General features: G+C 41.9%; 1 protein-coding gene across 1 annotated transcript in view; it reads right to left on the reverse strand.

The window, feature by feature from the left end:
- Positions 1-7,494: 7,494 nt before the first annotated feature.
- MELTF (melanotransferrin) overlaps positions 7,495-15,636 on the reverse strand; it is a 113,072-nt gene continuing 104,930 nt past the window's right edge. Inside the window, exons 15-16 of the mRNA XM_082252433.1 lie at positions 12,047-12,236; positions 7,495-7,730 (exon numbers count right to left, since the gene is read on the reverse strand). Coding sequence (XP_082108559.1) covers positions 7,663-7,730; positions 12,047-12,236 — 258 coding nt within the window. The 3' untranslated portion in view covers positions 7,495-7,662. The remainder of the gene's footprint in view (positions 7,731-12,046; positions 12,237-15,636) is intronic.

The raw sequence follows: 15,636 nt of genomic DNA on the forward strand, positions 1-15,636 counted from the left end.
CCCCACTCGGTCCACAGCACACTGGATCCCTCTCTGCAGCTCAGCTCAACCTTCTGTCCTCTAGGCCGACCGCCAAGGACACCTTTCCTGATGCTGACAGGAGGAGAGACAGCCATCACCCTCCTCCTGGGACTCTGCTTCCCGCCAAAGACACCCTGTCATATGCTCCCCTCAGACTTACAGTGCCTTGCGAAAGTATTCGGCCCCCTTGAACTTTGCGACCTTTTGCCACATTTCAGGCTTCAAAGATAAAGATATAAAACTGTATTTTTTTGTGAAGAATCAACAACAAGTGGGACACAATCATGAAGTGGAATGAAATTTATTGGATATTTCAAACTTTTTTAACAAATAAAAAACTGAAAAATTGGGCGTGCAAAATTATTCAGCCCCTTTAAGTTAATACTTTGTAGCACCACCTTTTTCTGCGATTACAGCTGTAAATCGCTTGGGGTATGTCTCTATCAGTTTTGCACATCGAGAGACTGACATTTTTGCCCATTCCTCCTTGCAAAACAGCTCGAGCTCAGTGAGATTGGATGGAGAGCGTTTGTGAACAGCAGTTTTCAGTTCTTTCCACAGATTCTCGATTGGATTCAGGTCTGGACTTTGACTTGGCCATTCTAACACATGGATATGTTTATTTGTGAACCATTCCATTGTAGATTTTGCTTTATGTTTTTGATCATTGTCTTGTTGGAAGATAAATCTCCGCCCCAGTCTCAGGTCTTTTGCAGACTCCATCAGGTTTTCTTCCAGAATGGTACTGTATTTGGCTCCATCCATCTTCCCATCAATTTTAACCATCTTCCCTGTCCCTGCTGAAGAAAAGCAGGTCCAAACCATGATGCTGCCACCACCATGTTTGACAGTGGGGATGGTGTGTTCAGGGTGATGAGCTGTGTTGCTTTTACGCCAAACATAACGTTTTGCATTGTTGCCAAAAAGTTCGATTTTGGTTTCATCTGACCAGAGCACCTTCTTCCACATGTTTGGTGTGTCTCCGAGGTGGCTTGTGGCAAACTTTAACCACTTGCCGACCGCCGCACGACTATCTACGGCGGCGGTCAGCCCCTCACAGGCAAAGTGACGTAGGTCTACGTCGCTCGCCTGTGAGGGTTTAGGGAGCGAGCGCGCGCCGCCGGAGGCGCGCTCCCGCTCCCGCGTGGTCACGGACCCCCCCGCGCGCGTGACCGGCGGACCCGATCGCCGCCGGCCACTCTGCGATCGGCGGGGGAGAGGGAGATAGTCAGGCAGCTTGTGTAAACAAGCTGCCTGTCATTCTCCTCTCTGTATGAGAGCTGATCACATGGATCTACTATGTAGATCCATTGATCACTCCTCATACAGTTGAAGCCACAGCCAATCACAGTTAGAATCACGCCCCTAGGGACACACACAGCCCCTCCCTCTCAAATAAAGTTAACCCCTTCACTACCAGTGCATTTTTACAGTAACAGTGCATATGTATAGCACTGATTACTGTAGAAATGTCACTGGTAACCCCAAAAGTGTCAAAAATGTCAGTCAAGGGTCCGATCTGTCCGCCGCAATGTCGCAGTACCGCAAAAAAAATCGCAGATCGCCGCCATTACGCGTTAAAAAAAAAAACAACAAAAATGACAAAAATCTTTCCCTTTGTTAGTAAACGCAATAACTTTTGCGCAAACCAATCAAAATACGCTTTTTGCGATTTTTTTTACCAAACATAGGTAGCATAAAACAAATTGGCCGAAAATATTAAAAAATTTTGATTTTTACATTTTTTTTTGGGGGAATTTCATATAAAAAAAAGGGAAAAATATTGCTATTTTTGCAAAATTTACGCTCTTTTTTTGTTTATAGCGCGTGATCAAAAAATCGCACAGGTGATCAAATACCACCAAAAGAAAGCTCTGTTTGTGGGAAAAAAAGGACGCCAAATTCGTTTCGGTACAGCGTCGCACGACCGCGCAATTGTCCGTTAAAGTCACGCAGTGCCGAATCGCAAAATGCCCTCTGGTCGTTTAGCAGCCAAATCCTCCGGGGCTTAAGTGGTTAAACGACACTTTTTATGGATATCTTTAAGAAATGGCTTTCTTCTTGCCACTCTTCCATAAAGGCCAGATTTGTGCAGTATACGACTGATTGTTGTCCTATGGACAGAGTCTCCCACCTCAGCTGTAGATCTCTGCAGTTCATCCAGAGTGATCATGGGCCTCTTGGCTGCATCTCTGATCAGTCTTCTTCTTGTATGAGCTGAAAGTTTAGAGGGACGGCCAGGTCTTCGTAGATTTGCAGTGGTCTGATACTCCTTCCATTTCAATATTATCGCTTGCACAGTGCTCCTTGGGATGTTTAAAGCTTGGGAAATCTTTTTGTATCCAAATCCGGCTTTAAACTTCTCCACAACAGTATCTCGGACCTGCCTGGTGTGTTCCTTGTTCTTCATGATGATCTCTGCGCTTTAAACGGACCTCTAAGACTATCACAGTGCAGGTGCATTTATACGGAGACTTGATTACACACAGGTGGATTCTATTTATCATCATTAGTCATTTGGGTCAACATTGGATCATTCAGAGATCCTCACTGAACTTCTGGAGAGATTTTGCTGCACTGAAAGTAAAGGGGCTGAATAATTTTGCACGCCCAAATTATCAGTTTTTTATTTGTTAACAAAGTTTGAAATATCCAATAAATTTTGTTCCACTTCATGATTGTGTCCCACTTGTTGTTGATTCTTCACACAAAAAAAATACAGTTTTATATCTTTATGTTTGAAGCCTGAAATGTGGCAAAAGGCCTCACCTGGCGAGAGCCTAAGCCACCAAAAAAAAAGGTCACACTCTAATATTTTGTTGGCTTTGATTACAGCAGGCATTTGCTGTGGCATTGTTCGATAAGCTTCTGCAATATCACAAGATTTATTTCCGTCCAGTGTTGCATTCATTGTTCACCAAGATCTTGTATTGATGATGGGAGAGTTGGACTACTGCGCAAAGCCTTCTCCAGCACATCCCAAAGATTCTCAATGGGGTTAAGTTCTGGAATCTGTGGTGGCCAATCCATGTGTGAAAATTATGATGAAAAATGGTCATTCAGTATATTCAGGTGGTCAGCTGACCTCATTCTTCAGGCACATGCAGTAACTATCCAGTAGGATAGGTACTGCATGCTTAGTTTAGTTAGTTGCTTAGTTAATTCCAGGTGGCGACTTTTTTTTTTTTTTTTGGCCAGATGGTGTACATAATGATTGAAGAAACCCATAAAATTGGGGTAAAAATATTAATAACAAACAATAAATAAGACCATCTAATCAACTTTTTTGGCAAATGAAGAAAAATCAACTTTTGCTGGAGAAAAATCAGCAGAAATTATACTATGCACTGCAAGGATGTTAGCAATTGTCATTGCAGAGTCTTACCTTTTTTTTATTTAAAAATTTTGACATTTAGCTTACTATGGCTTTTATTTACTAAAGCTGAACAGTGCAAAATCAGGCTCACTTCTGCATAGAAACCAATCAGCTTCCAGGTTTTATTGCCAATGCTTCATTGAACAAGCTGAGGTTAGAAACTGATTGGCTGCTATGCAGAAGTGAGCCTGATTTTGGACGCTCTAAACCCCAATGTCTTTTCTCAAACGGTGTGCTAAATGGGAGGCTTCATTTATCAGCACCTGAGCAAACTCAGGGTTTTAATAGGAAAAGCTGCAATGTCTGCATCCATTCACTTTGATGAACAGCATTAGAAAGTCATTATTAAAAACTGAAACTCCTGTTGTCTGTGATTTGAATACAAGTTTAATCTCTTGGCACTGACAGTATGCAAACATGCGGCCTCTCGGCAGGTGGGCCTTGATGCCGAGAAGCTGAATATTTGCATACCAGAATGTAAATACAGCTCTGCCAAGAGTGCGCGCCCTGCACGCTCCCGACACAGTTACCGGCGGCTAATGGAAACCTCCCGATCGCAAGTAGCTTTCCAATCATCTGACCGCTGTGACAGCAAATCACAGTGGTCACATGTTTATAAACACCACCCCACCTCCCAGCATCTGAAACCCTTTAAAGGGCCAGGAGGTGCGGGCACCTAGGGGTTAAAGGAGAATTATGGCAAAAGCTTTTTTGGCTATAATTTTCCTATGGTTTACACAAATGCAGTTGGTTCTGGACTCCTTTCTTAAGCCTGCTGTTGGCTGATGTCAAAGAGCCAGGCTAGGCTCTGAAAAGATCCCTAACATTTGGTCTGGATCCACCCAGCAGCCTGGACCAGCACCTGGCGAGAGCCTAAGCCAGCCCCTCCCGCCCACTCCACATCTCAGCACTCCAGTGAGCGCTGGAGGGGCAAAGCAGAGAGCTGGAGATAGTCCAGACTTTCTGCTTAGAGAACTAAACGATCAGTGGTGTTTGATTGCTCAGTTCTCACTACAGAGCCGGCAGGGGACAATTGCAGCACCATAATAGTAGCGGTTAAAAAAAAACTATTGTGGGTTTAACTAATAAATATATTTTTTAATTCTCCTTTAAGGGGCTGTAGCAGGGTCCTATGCCTACATACTTTTTCTAATAGGTGTCCCTCGTTCCTATCTCAAAAAGTTGGAAGGCATGCTAATAGTGATCCTGCTGCACTAACCCCTGGCCATTTGGTACCATCAGTTCCACCAAGCTTTTTGTTCATCTACTCTTCATATGCAGAATGGTGCAAGTAATGGACAGTGAAACATAGCTACTTATTCTAACATTCTTCCATGCTATCTCCCTGATATCTCGATTTGTCTCTCGTATCCAAGCATGTTGCATTCGATTGCAGAAATTGTATGGAATAAATGCAAGAGGCGGATCAGTCATTTTAGTTTTTTTTATGATTTGAAAAAATGTTATAGATTGCATAATCTCTGTAATTTTGTAATCAGGACTCGGCCAACGCAGAGGCAGCAAAAGTTTCTTTCATCAGCTGTGCTAATGATATCAAACCAACAGCCCAGCCCCACAGATTACAAAAGGACTGGCAATCCCCCAGAGTAACAAGAGGGACCCAGTTATTTTGACATCTGTGTATCAGGAGCATGAGAGCTATCCCTGATACAATAAGCAGAATAGGACCAGCTGTCAAAGTCACAGTGGAGTCCCACAGTAATTCTAAGACACAGAGCAAGACCAGCTGTTAAAATTGTAGCTGATTTTAAGATCAAACTAGGAGAGCCATTCTTCAATTTTGATGAGTTATATGCTACCTGTTATTGAAAGTGTGGTTCAGTTTCTCTGTGCTTATCACATTAGTTTAACCACATCACAACATACTTATTCCCCAATTCTGTTAGATTTTTCCATAGACCAAAAGTTGGTAACCTCAATCACAGCAGGCAAAGGCTACATGGTGCAAATTCCTTTCCTGCAACCACGGGTTGTAGAAAAGAAATTTGCACGATACCCCCATCAACAAGTGTTGACAGGGGAATCAGCAATTGTCTTATTCCAGGAGGGGCGCAGGGGGCGGGCAGGAGAAGCTATCCCTGCTGGGAGAAGACCGTAATTATCACTAGTGGCTATAGCAGCCGCTAGTGATAATCACAAGAGAATACAGAAGGCTGATTCGCGATCAACTTGGTACATTCAGCCTTCCCATTAACAGTTTGAATCTCGCCCGTTTCCTGCTGAACTATCTGAGATTCAAACTGTGTATGGCCGGCCTAAGTTTGTCATTTATGCTCTCTGTGCCAGCCCAGTCACTGTGGATGTGCAAGCATGATCCATCTCAGCTGAGTAGGGGAGGAGTAATTGGGTACCAGAGGACCATGTCCTGGAACTGAATGTAAGTGTAAATTGCCAAATTTCATTTCTAAATACTGAATATTGTATGCAGCTGATGGGAAACATTCTACATAAATACAATTAACATAGCTAAATTATTTTACCATCATCGTTTATTGCCAGTCTTTGTATTACAGTCTTAAGGAAGTTAAAATACAGATGTGTCCAAACATTCTTTAAATCTATGGTCATTAAACTGTACTAGTTTAATATTGCACTGTGGATTATTGTGATGATTTCCTTGTATAAAAATTAACTGGACACCATTAGAAATATGCATACAATTTTATTAAAACCAAATCATAACTATAACTGATTAGTAAATTGAGACAATAGTACTTCTATACTCTAAAATGCTGCAGGGCAATTGAAAAGGTAGCTGGATATTCAGAATGCATAGGCCAAAAATACCAGGAGTGGTTCTGTATTATCACATCGAATGTGATGAATGAAATATCTATTCACACAAAGCCAAAATGTGGCTCTGTAGGGGGAGTGTGTTAACTGATCTGCGCCCCTAATTGTTGGCGTATTTATTATGCATTGAATTTTGCAACCGGCTCCCAGGCCCAGTAGACGGCGTGACCAGTGTGTGGACAATAACAAAAAAAAAGTTTTCTTCATTTCTTTAAAGGTCATAGGTAGCTATGAGGAGAATGGAGTGATAGTTGAAGTGTATAAAGTATGTACACCCTGAAAAGGAAGTCCTCATATTTACTACCTTTTGGTCTGTTAAATAACCATTGAGAGCATTTTGTGATATCTTCAATAAGTGAGAAAAATATACCTGTTGATCACATCAGAAGTTAAGAGCTGCCCTGTGTTGTGTCCACACTTCCTATATTTCTAAGGAGTCTTCCCAGTTCTTATCTTGGACTACAGAACAAATAATCTGCTTGCTGTGGAGATGACAAGAATGGGAGGGATTCAGTAGTCTAACAATAGACAACTGAAGCCAGACAAATTAGGAGCGGCGTGCATTTGTGACAGATTGACAGGTATTTTTCTGTACTGCATGGTCTTTAAAGGGACAAAAACATGTGGAAATGTATCACAGAGATGTACTAAATAGTTTTTCATTTGTTAATTATGATATGATGGCCCACCATTTCAAAATGTGCATTAAACACTAAAGCTTGGTACACACAGGAAATTTCTTTTTTTTTTTTGGGTTAACCCAGCAGGCTGAATGAAAGAAAATTGACTATGCGATGTTAGTACAGCAATCTCCTCTGCTGTGCAATTGTGTTCTGACAAGGGAACTACCCCCCCCCCCCTTGATCACACTGGCCAGCGTTCACAGCAATTGGCTGCAAACGCTGAACGGGTGCCGATTAGCTGCTGGTTTTCAATCATGCACATTCGACACAAGCTGGTCGTAAGAACAGCTTCTGTTGGATGAGGAGCTATACACAAAGGCCCAAAAGTTGGCGAGTAACTCCAAAACTACGGTTTTTAGCAAATTTTTGGCCCGTGTGTACCTAGCATAACTTTCTGTTTGTTAAGATTTACCGAATCATTGAAGGTTTTAGGTGAACAGCAGTTAGGTGAGGCTTGTCTACACATTATTTATCCAAAATTCTCAAACAGTTGAACACAATGAGGACATACGGGTTATATAACACATGTAAACATATACCTTCCTCCTGCAAAATGTATATATATAATTAATTAAATAAATAGAGAATTTCGACTACATGGACATTTGGCACTCGAGTAAGATCAAAAAGTTTGCAGGTCCTCAGAGACACTGAATAAAAAGTCCCTTTATTACTTAGAGGCTATTTTGCCTTCAGTGAAAAGAAAGAAAACATCTACATTTTTACATCACATTTCCAAGGACATCTTGATGACTCAGTAGTTGGTAATTATGCAGAAAACTTAATTAGTAGGATATTGCTAATTAGCAGTAAGGCGATGTTCTGTGGAGTTAAAGCTGCAGGAGAAAAAAATAAAACAAATTAATGTCAGTTTTAGAATATACCCTTTTAATTTTAAAGTGATTTGGTATAATTAAAAGAGGAGCTCTATTACTATAATTTAATTCTTGGAAAAAAGTATTTTTTCTACTTTGAGCACTGTGTCTTTGCCGCTGCCATCATGGCAACAGCAATGCAATGGCTTTATTATAGCTTACTAGCATCATAGTATGACATGAAGGTTGTATCTGTGTCTGTAATCTTTTGGTGACCATTTCCTGATCCTGACAATCTTAACACAGTCAAAAAATAATTGCTATATTTATAGGCTACTAGGATCTAATCTGTCACCCCAGATCACTGGGTCAGTGCGTCTTTATGAACTCTGCCTGCAAGCCACTTCAATAAGATCCCCTTTACAGCTGGAGCTCCAGTGGCTTCCCAGTGTTTATACTGTAAATGCCAAACACAGAGATCCAGCTCAAACAACATACACAAGCGTTTCTACAGTTTGTAAAGCAAAAGAACTTTTGGTATTCCGAATGTTCTTGCATATCTGACAACCATCTAATCTATATGCCAAGCTTTATCTTTAGTGGCAAGTTCTTCACCTACACATTAGCCTGGATCAGGGCTTTCCAAACTTTCAAAACAAAGGGCCAGTTTACTGGCTTTCAAACTTTAGGAGGGCCGGACTGTGGCTGGGATGAGTAAAAAAATATATATATATACTACTGGTGCCAGTGGAAGTTATAGTACCCCATCATTGGTGCCAGTGGAAGTTATAGTACCCCATCATTGATGTCAGTGGGAGAATTAATTACCGACCTCTGGTGTCATTGGGAGGAATAGTACCCCATCATCAGTATCAGTGGGAGGAATAGTACCCCATCTTTGGTGTCAGTGGGAGGAATAGTACCCCATCCTTGGTGTCAGTCAGAGGAATCATTCCTCGTCTCTGGTGCCAGTGGGAAGAATGGTGCCCCATTATTAGTGTCAGTGGGGAGGGAAGAGTGTCCCATAATTGGTGTCAGTAGGCAAAATAGTGCCCCATAATTGTTGTTAGTGGAAGAATTAGTTCCCCATCTCTAGTGTCAGTGAGAGCATTAGTCCCCTATCTCTGGTGTCAGTTGGAGGAAAAGCACCCCATCATTGGTGTCAGAAGAAATAGTACCCCATAATTGGTGTCAGTGGGAAGAATAATGCCCAATAATTGGTGTCAGTAGGAGAAATAGTGCCCCATAAATGGTGTTAGTGGGAGATTTAGTTCCTCATCTCTAGTGTCAGTGGGAGAATTAGTCCCCTATCTCTGATGTCAGTTGGAGGAATAGCACTCCATCATTGGTGTCAGTGGGGAAGAATAGTAGCTCATATCAGTGGAAGGAAAAGTGCCCCAAGGGCTAGATAAAGGCAAGCAAGGGCCACATCTGGCCCGCGGGCCGCTGTTTAGAGACTCCTGGCCTGGATTAAAGTACATCTAAAAGCTCCTGTGTTATAGACTAACTAATCCAAAAACCAGTGAGGCACAAGTCTTATAAAATGAAATTAAAAAAAAAAACAAACCTAAATTACCTTCCCTAATTGAGCTAAATCCTCCTTTACACACTCCCCTTCCCAAACACTACAGCTCACAGTAGGAGGCTTTCAGCAACAGAGGCAGTGCTGTCAACCTAGAAAGCACTGGGTAGGACAAAGTGTGGCCAAGTGCTTTTTGACAAGTTATCGGCTGAAGAATGAGCAGTGATAATACTGATAGGGACTTCCCCTACAACATCTCATCCCACTGTAGTGCAAGCAAACACAACTTACATAAGAGTGGCAATGCTGCTTTCAAAGTAAAAGGATTGCAGCAGGCTTTTTCCCCATCACAGTTGCACATTGCTGGCAGGGTCAACAATTATTTGTAAGACTTTGCAGGGAAACTAAGGACCGTTCGAATCTCAGTTTCAGTAGGAACCAGCCGAGATGCGAACCAATAATGCGTAGGCTGAATGTACCAAGTTGATCGAAGGCTGAATGTAGCTGCTAGTGATGATCACTGTAATTTCCAGGCAGGGACGGCTTCCCTAGCCGGGAGGGCTACTCATCAGCACTGTCTGTGTTGATAGGGGAATCATGCAAATTTCTTTCCTTCTGTGGTTGCAGGAAAGAAATTCCCACCGTCTATGGCCTGCCTAAGAAAAAACTGTGTGCAGATTCAGCAGTGATAATGCCTATAGCCACGCTCCCTGCAACATTTCATACCACTGTAGAGCAGGAAAGCCCAGCCCAGTCTCCTGAATTCATGAACAGCATAGATCATTGCCACCCCATTACAGGAAGCTGTATTAGGTGGACTTCACTGGCAGCATTAACAGGTATTCAGCTCCATTGTTCTGCAACAATATTGCACATGGTATATGCCAAAATCGGCAGCCTGCTGCCTTTAAAGTGTTCTCCCACACTGAAGGTATACATGTGTAGCAAGTACCTAAAGATGCCTGCAGGTATGGTTACATAACCATAAGTTTTCAGTAGCACTGAAGCCTAGTAATTCTAATATGTAAATACCGACTTTAATTCTCAAGTCATGCTTGGACACATCCCATCCATCTCACCAACTCACTACTGGTCACCAAGGTTGCACATGATAACGATGGACCAACAGTAGGGTTCAGGATGCAGGATCACAGTATTTAGGAATGTAAGTTATGATCTGCATATTACCACTACACAGGAATTTAAGATGTTTTACAAGGTATGTGACAATTTGACCAGGCACCTTTAGGTGTTCCTGAGTATGCCTGTTTTCAGTGAACACTAGTTCACTTTAAAGAATTTTAATAATCCCTACTGTTATCTAAAATGGCCTAAATACATAACCTCATTATTCTTTCTAAAAAAAAAAATCACACTTTCTGTGATATACTTTTATAGTTAACACCATAGGGCGTATTTATAAAACAGTGAATGTGACATTCAACAAATACTCATTGCAGGTGAATTTTTCTGGTACATGTTGTTTAAATCACCGCCTTATAAATACGCCCCTAATCAAGCTATTATAGAACCAACTGTATATATATTTTTAAATATACACTATATTACCAAAAGTAATGGGATGCCTGCTTTTACATGCGTATAAACTTTAATGGCATCTCACTCTTAGTCCGTAGGGTTTAATATTGAGTTTGACCACCCTTTGCAGTTATAACAGCTTCAACTCTTCTGGGAAGGCTGTCCACAAAGTTTAGGAGTGTGTCTATGGGAATGTTTGACCATTCTTTCAGAAATGCATTTGTGAGGTCAGGCACTGATGTAGGACGAAAAGGCCTGGTTCGCAATCCCCGCTTTAATCCACCCCAAAGGTGTTCTATCGGGTTGAGGTGTTCAGGGTGATGTGCAGTGTTCGTTTTCCACCACACATAGTGTTTTGCTTTTAGGCCAAAAAGATACATTTTGGTCTCATCTGACCAGAGCACCTTCTTCCACATGTTTTCTGTGTCCCCCACATGGCTTCTCGCAAACCTGCAAACGGGAATTCCTAAGGCTCTTGTTTAACAATGGCTTTCTTCTTGCCACTCTTCCATAAAGGCCAGATTTGTGGAGTGCACAGCTAATAGTTATCCTGTGGACAGATTCTCCCACCTAAGCTGTGGCTTTCTGCAGCTCCTCCATAGTTACCATGGGCCTCTTGGCTGCTTCTCCGATTACCTCTTTGCCCGGCCTGTCAGTTTAGGTGTACAGCCATGTCTTGGTAGGTTTGCAGTTGTGCCATACAAAACAGCGCTCCATGAAATGTTCAAAGCTAGGGATATTTGTTTTTATAATCCTGCTTTAAACTTCTCCACAACTTTATCCCTGATCTGTCTGGTGTGGTCCTTGGCCTTTATGATGCTGTTTGTTCGCCAAGGTTCTCTAACAAACCTCTGAGGGCTTCACAGAACAGCTGTATTTATTCTGACATTGAATTACACACAGGTGGACTCTATTTACTAATTAGGTGACTTCTGAAGGAAATTGGTTCCACTAGATTTTAGTTTGGGGTATCAGGCTGAATGCAAATGCACACCACACTTTTCAGATATTTGTAGAACATTTTGAAAACCATTTATCATTTTCTTTCTACTTCACAATTATGTGCCTCTTTGTATTGGTCTATCACATAAAATCCCAATAAAATACATTTACATTTTTGGTTGTAACATGACAAAATGTGGAAAATTTCAAGGGGTATGAATACTTTTTCAAGGCACTGTATATGGCTGCAGATTATTGTATGGTACCAGCTTGAAACATCACTTAGGTAACGCTGTATATAAACAGTGCAATTGCACACAATGGCATTCCTTACCATTACTGGATGAACACTGCAGACCCTCTACAGAGTCTATATAATTTCTACCTAGCCACTCTTCATAGGTTTTCTTTTCTTTGACTGGAACAATTTTATATGTTGAGTCCTTGAAGATCAAATCTACTTGATCATAAAGTGAAGAATTAAACATATTAAATTCAGAGCTACTCTCTCTCCCGTAATATTCCTGTAGAGTAAAAAAAAAAAAAGAATATAAATAATAGACAACACATTAAACAAAAACAAGCTTCGTAAATAGAGCATTGCTTAATTGTTTATAACTATAGTGCTAGCTTTCGGTTTTGTAATGGGTTGCAACATCAGAATCGTAAACGTACAGATCAGAAACGTACACAAGCTCCACAGAAATAGAGAAAAATTAAAGAGGACCTGCAATTCCGAAAATAATGTTATTGTACCAAGAAAAAAAAGTGGAAGGTAGCCATTGCCTATGTTATTTCTAAGGGTGAAGGTTGTAGGTTGTTTTAATTATCATGGTTTGCAACAATTAGTTTACCCGTTTAGGTTGTGGAAAAGTTTTATCTCACATATACCCAACCTATCCTTGCTGCCATGTCATGGTAAAAAGCAAACAGCATGAAGGCATTCAAGACTTATGCTTCGTACACACGCATCGATTATTGGCCGGGAATTTTCGGCCAACTTCCGATCGGCCGATTTTCGGCTTGATAGTATGATGCTTTCGTCAACCGACTCAAACTTTTCGGCCGAATAAAATCTGGTGTGCAGGCTATAAAATTTTTGTTGGCCGTCAACACAACGGCCGATTTTCCGTCAGTCAGTACAGATTTTGGCAGACAAAAATCTGATGAGCAAGACTGGGCATGCTCAGAGAAGAAAAAACACACGGAAAGTAAACCAGCACATGACATCACTTCTGAAGTAGATTTTTGTTGGCCGAGAAAATTGTTGTGAAGTCTAGGCACATTCCAACCAACAAAACACCACTCTGGACAAAAGTCGGACGATCGGTCGGCCGATAATCGTTGAGTGTGTACGAGGCATAAAAGGGCCATGTCATTTGAGGTGGTGCACTCTCAGGAGCTTGGAGACAAATGACAAGACATCCCTGGACTCTCAAGCTGAACACTAAACTAAGGATTTTTACAAACATTTTCATATGTAAACCTTCAGAATATTTCAAAAATTATAATATCGATTTTTGCATTAGTCTAGTTGTGACTGGTTGTCTTTAAAACAGTTTTTTCTAAAATATTCCTAATCATTACAGGAAGAATTGAGTTCAATATCTATCTTTCCTATGCTTCCCTCTTCAGAATATTAACCACTTGCCTACTGTGCACTTAAACACCCTTCCCATCCAGGCCAATTTTCAGCTTTCAGCACTCTCACACTTTGACTGACAATTGCGCGGTCATGCTACACTGTACCCATATGAAATTTTTATAATTTTTTTCACACAAACAGAGCTTTCTTTTGGTGGCATTTAATCACCTCTGGGTTTTTTATTTTTTACAAAAAAAAAGAAAAAAGACAGAAAATTTTGAAAAAAAAAAAAGTTTTTCTTATTTTCTGCGAGTAAATTTTGAAAATAAATTTTTCTCCCTCACTGATGTGCGCTGATGAGGCTGCACTGATGGGCACTGATAGGCTGCACTGATGGGCACTGATGAGGTGGCACTTATGGGCACTGATGAGGTGGCACTTATGGGCACTGATGAGGAGGTACTAATATGCCGCACTGATGAGCACTGATAGGCGGCACTGATAGGCGGCACTGATAGGCGGCACTGCTGGGCACTGAGAGGTGGCACTGCTGGGCACTGAGAGGTGGCACTGCTGGGCACTGAGAGGTGGCACTGATGGGCACTGCTAGGCGGCACTGATGGGCACTGGCGGATGGCACTGATGGACACTGACGGGTGGCACTGATGAGCACTGATGGGCGGCACTGATGAGCACTGATGGGCAGCACCATCAGTGCCCACACTCAGTGCCCATAGTGCTGCCAGTCAGTGCTCATCAGTGCCTAGATGAGCAGGCACTGATGGGCACTGACTGGCAGCACTATAGGCACTGATTGTGGGCATTGATGGGGGCACTGATGGCGGGCACTGTGGGCACTGATGGGGGGGCAATGTGTGTGGTTTTTTTACCTTTAGTAATCAGGGCACTGGTGATCAGTGCCCTGATTACATTTCTCTGTGTCCCCAGCGGCTGTCGGCTCCCCCTCCTTCCTCACACTGCAGTGTCTGTGTGAGGAAGGAGCGCCGGCGATGAGAGATGATCTCATATGTTTACATATGAGATCATCTCTCATTGGATGGCTTGATCACGTGGTGAATGGCCGCTGTGATTGGCCATTCACCACGATCTGTGATCGGCCGTGTCCAAGGGACACGGCCGACACAGATTCTCCCCGATGCGCGCTCGCGGGAGCGCGCGGGGGGCGTGTCACTGGAGGCCGTTTAAAAACGGCCTCCCGAAAATTCGAGTCCGCGCTGCAGCCGTATATAGGCTGTAGCGCGGATGGGAGAAAGTTAATACAAGACAAGACAATGTGCTAGTTTTTTTTCTTTTTTTATTTGAACAATTTAATTTCCAATGAGAAGTGAAAACGAAATGTCTAGACACAATTTAGCATAGCTAGTATGTGCTAGGTAATGTACACCTAATGCTCTGGCTAATTTTCTTCCCTAAGGCTACATGTACACGGGACGTTTTCAAAAGTCCTTTGAACTCTGGAATTTTATAGCTATGTAAAGGACATTTAAAAGTGTCACACCGGGAGAAAGGCAGGCGGCTAATGTAAACACAGCCGCCTGTCATTCTCCCCTGTGTAACAGCACAGATCATACGGTCCTGCTATGCAGGACCATTGATCTCTGCTGTTACACACACAGCCACATCCAATCACAGTTAGAAGCACGCCCTTAGGGACACACTTAACCCCTCCCTCTCCAATAAAGTTAACCCCTTCCCTCCCAGTGTTATTTTTACAGTAACAGTGCATATGTTTAACACTGATTACTGTAGTAATGTCACTGGTAACCCCAAAAGTGTCAAAAATGTCAGTCAAGGGTCCGATCTGTCCGCTGCAATGTCGCAGTCCCGCAAAAAAAAAATTGCAGCTTGCCGCCATTACTCATTAAAAAAAAAAAAACAATAAAAATGACAAAAATCTTTCCCTTAGTTAGTAAACGCAATAACTTTTGCGCAAACCAATCAAAATAGGCTTTTTGCGATTTTTTTTTCCAAACATATGTAGCAGAAAACAAATTGGCATAAAATGTTAAACAATTTTGATTTTTACATTTTTTGGGGGGAATTTCATATAAAAAAATGTGAAAAATATTGTTATTTTTGCAAAATTGTCGCTATTTTTTTGTTTATAGCGCATTATCAAAAAATCGCACAGGTAATCAAATACCACCAAAAGAAAGCTCTGTTTGTGGGAAAAAAAGGACGTCAATTTCATTTGGGTACAGCGTCGCACGACCGCGCAATTGTCCGTTAAAATCACGCAGTGCCGAATCGCAAAATAGGCCCTGGTCAGGAAGGGGGTAAAATCTTCCGGGGCTTAAGTGGTTAAACAGTAAAAATGC

The sequence above is a fragment of the Pelophylax lessonae genome (assembly GCF_965119305.1).
Source record: "Pelophylax lessonae genome assembly, chromosome: 3".
Taxonomy (NCBI): domain Eukaryota; kingdom Metazoa; phylum Chordata; class Amphibia; order Anura; family Ranidae; genus Pelophylax; species Pelophylax lessonae.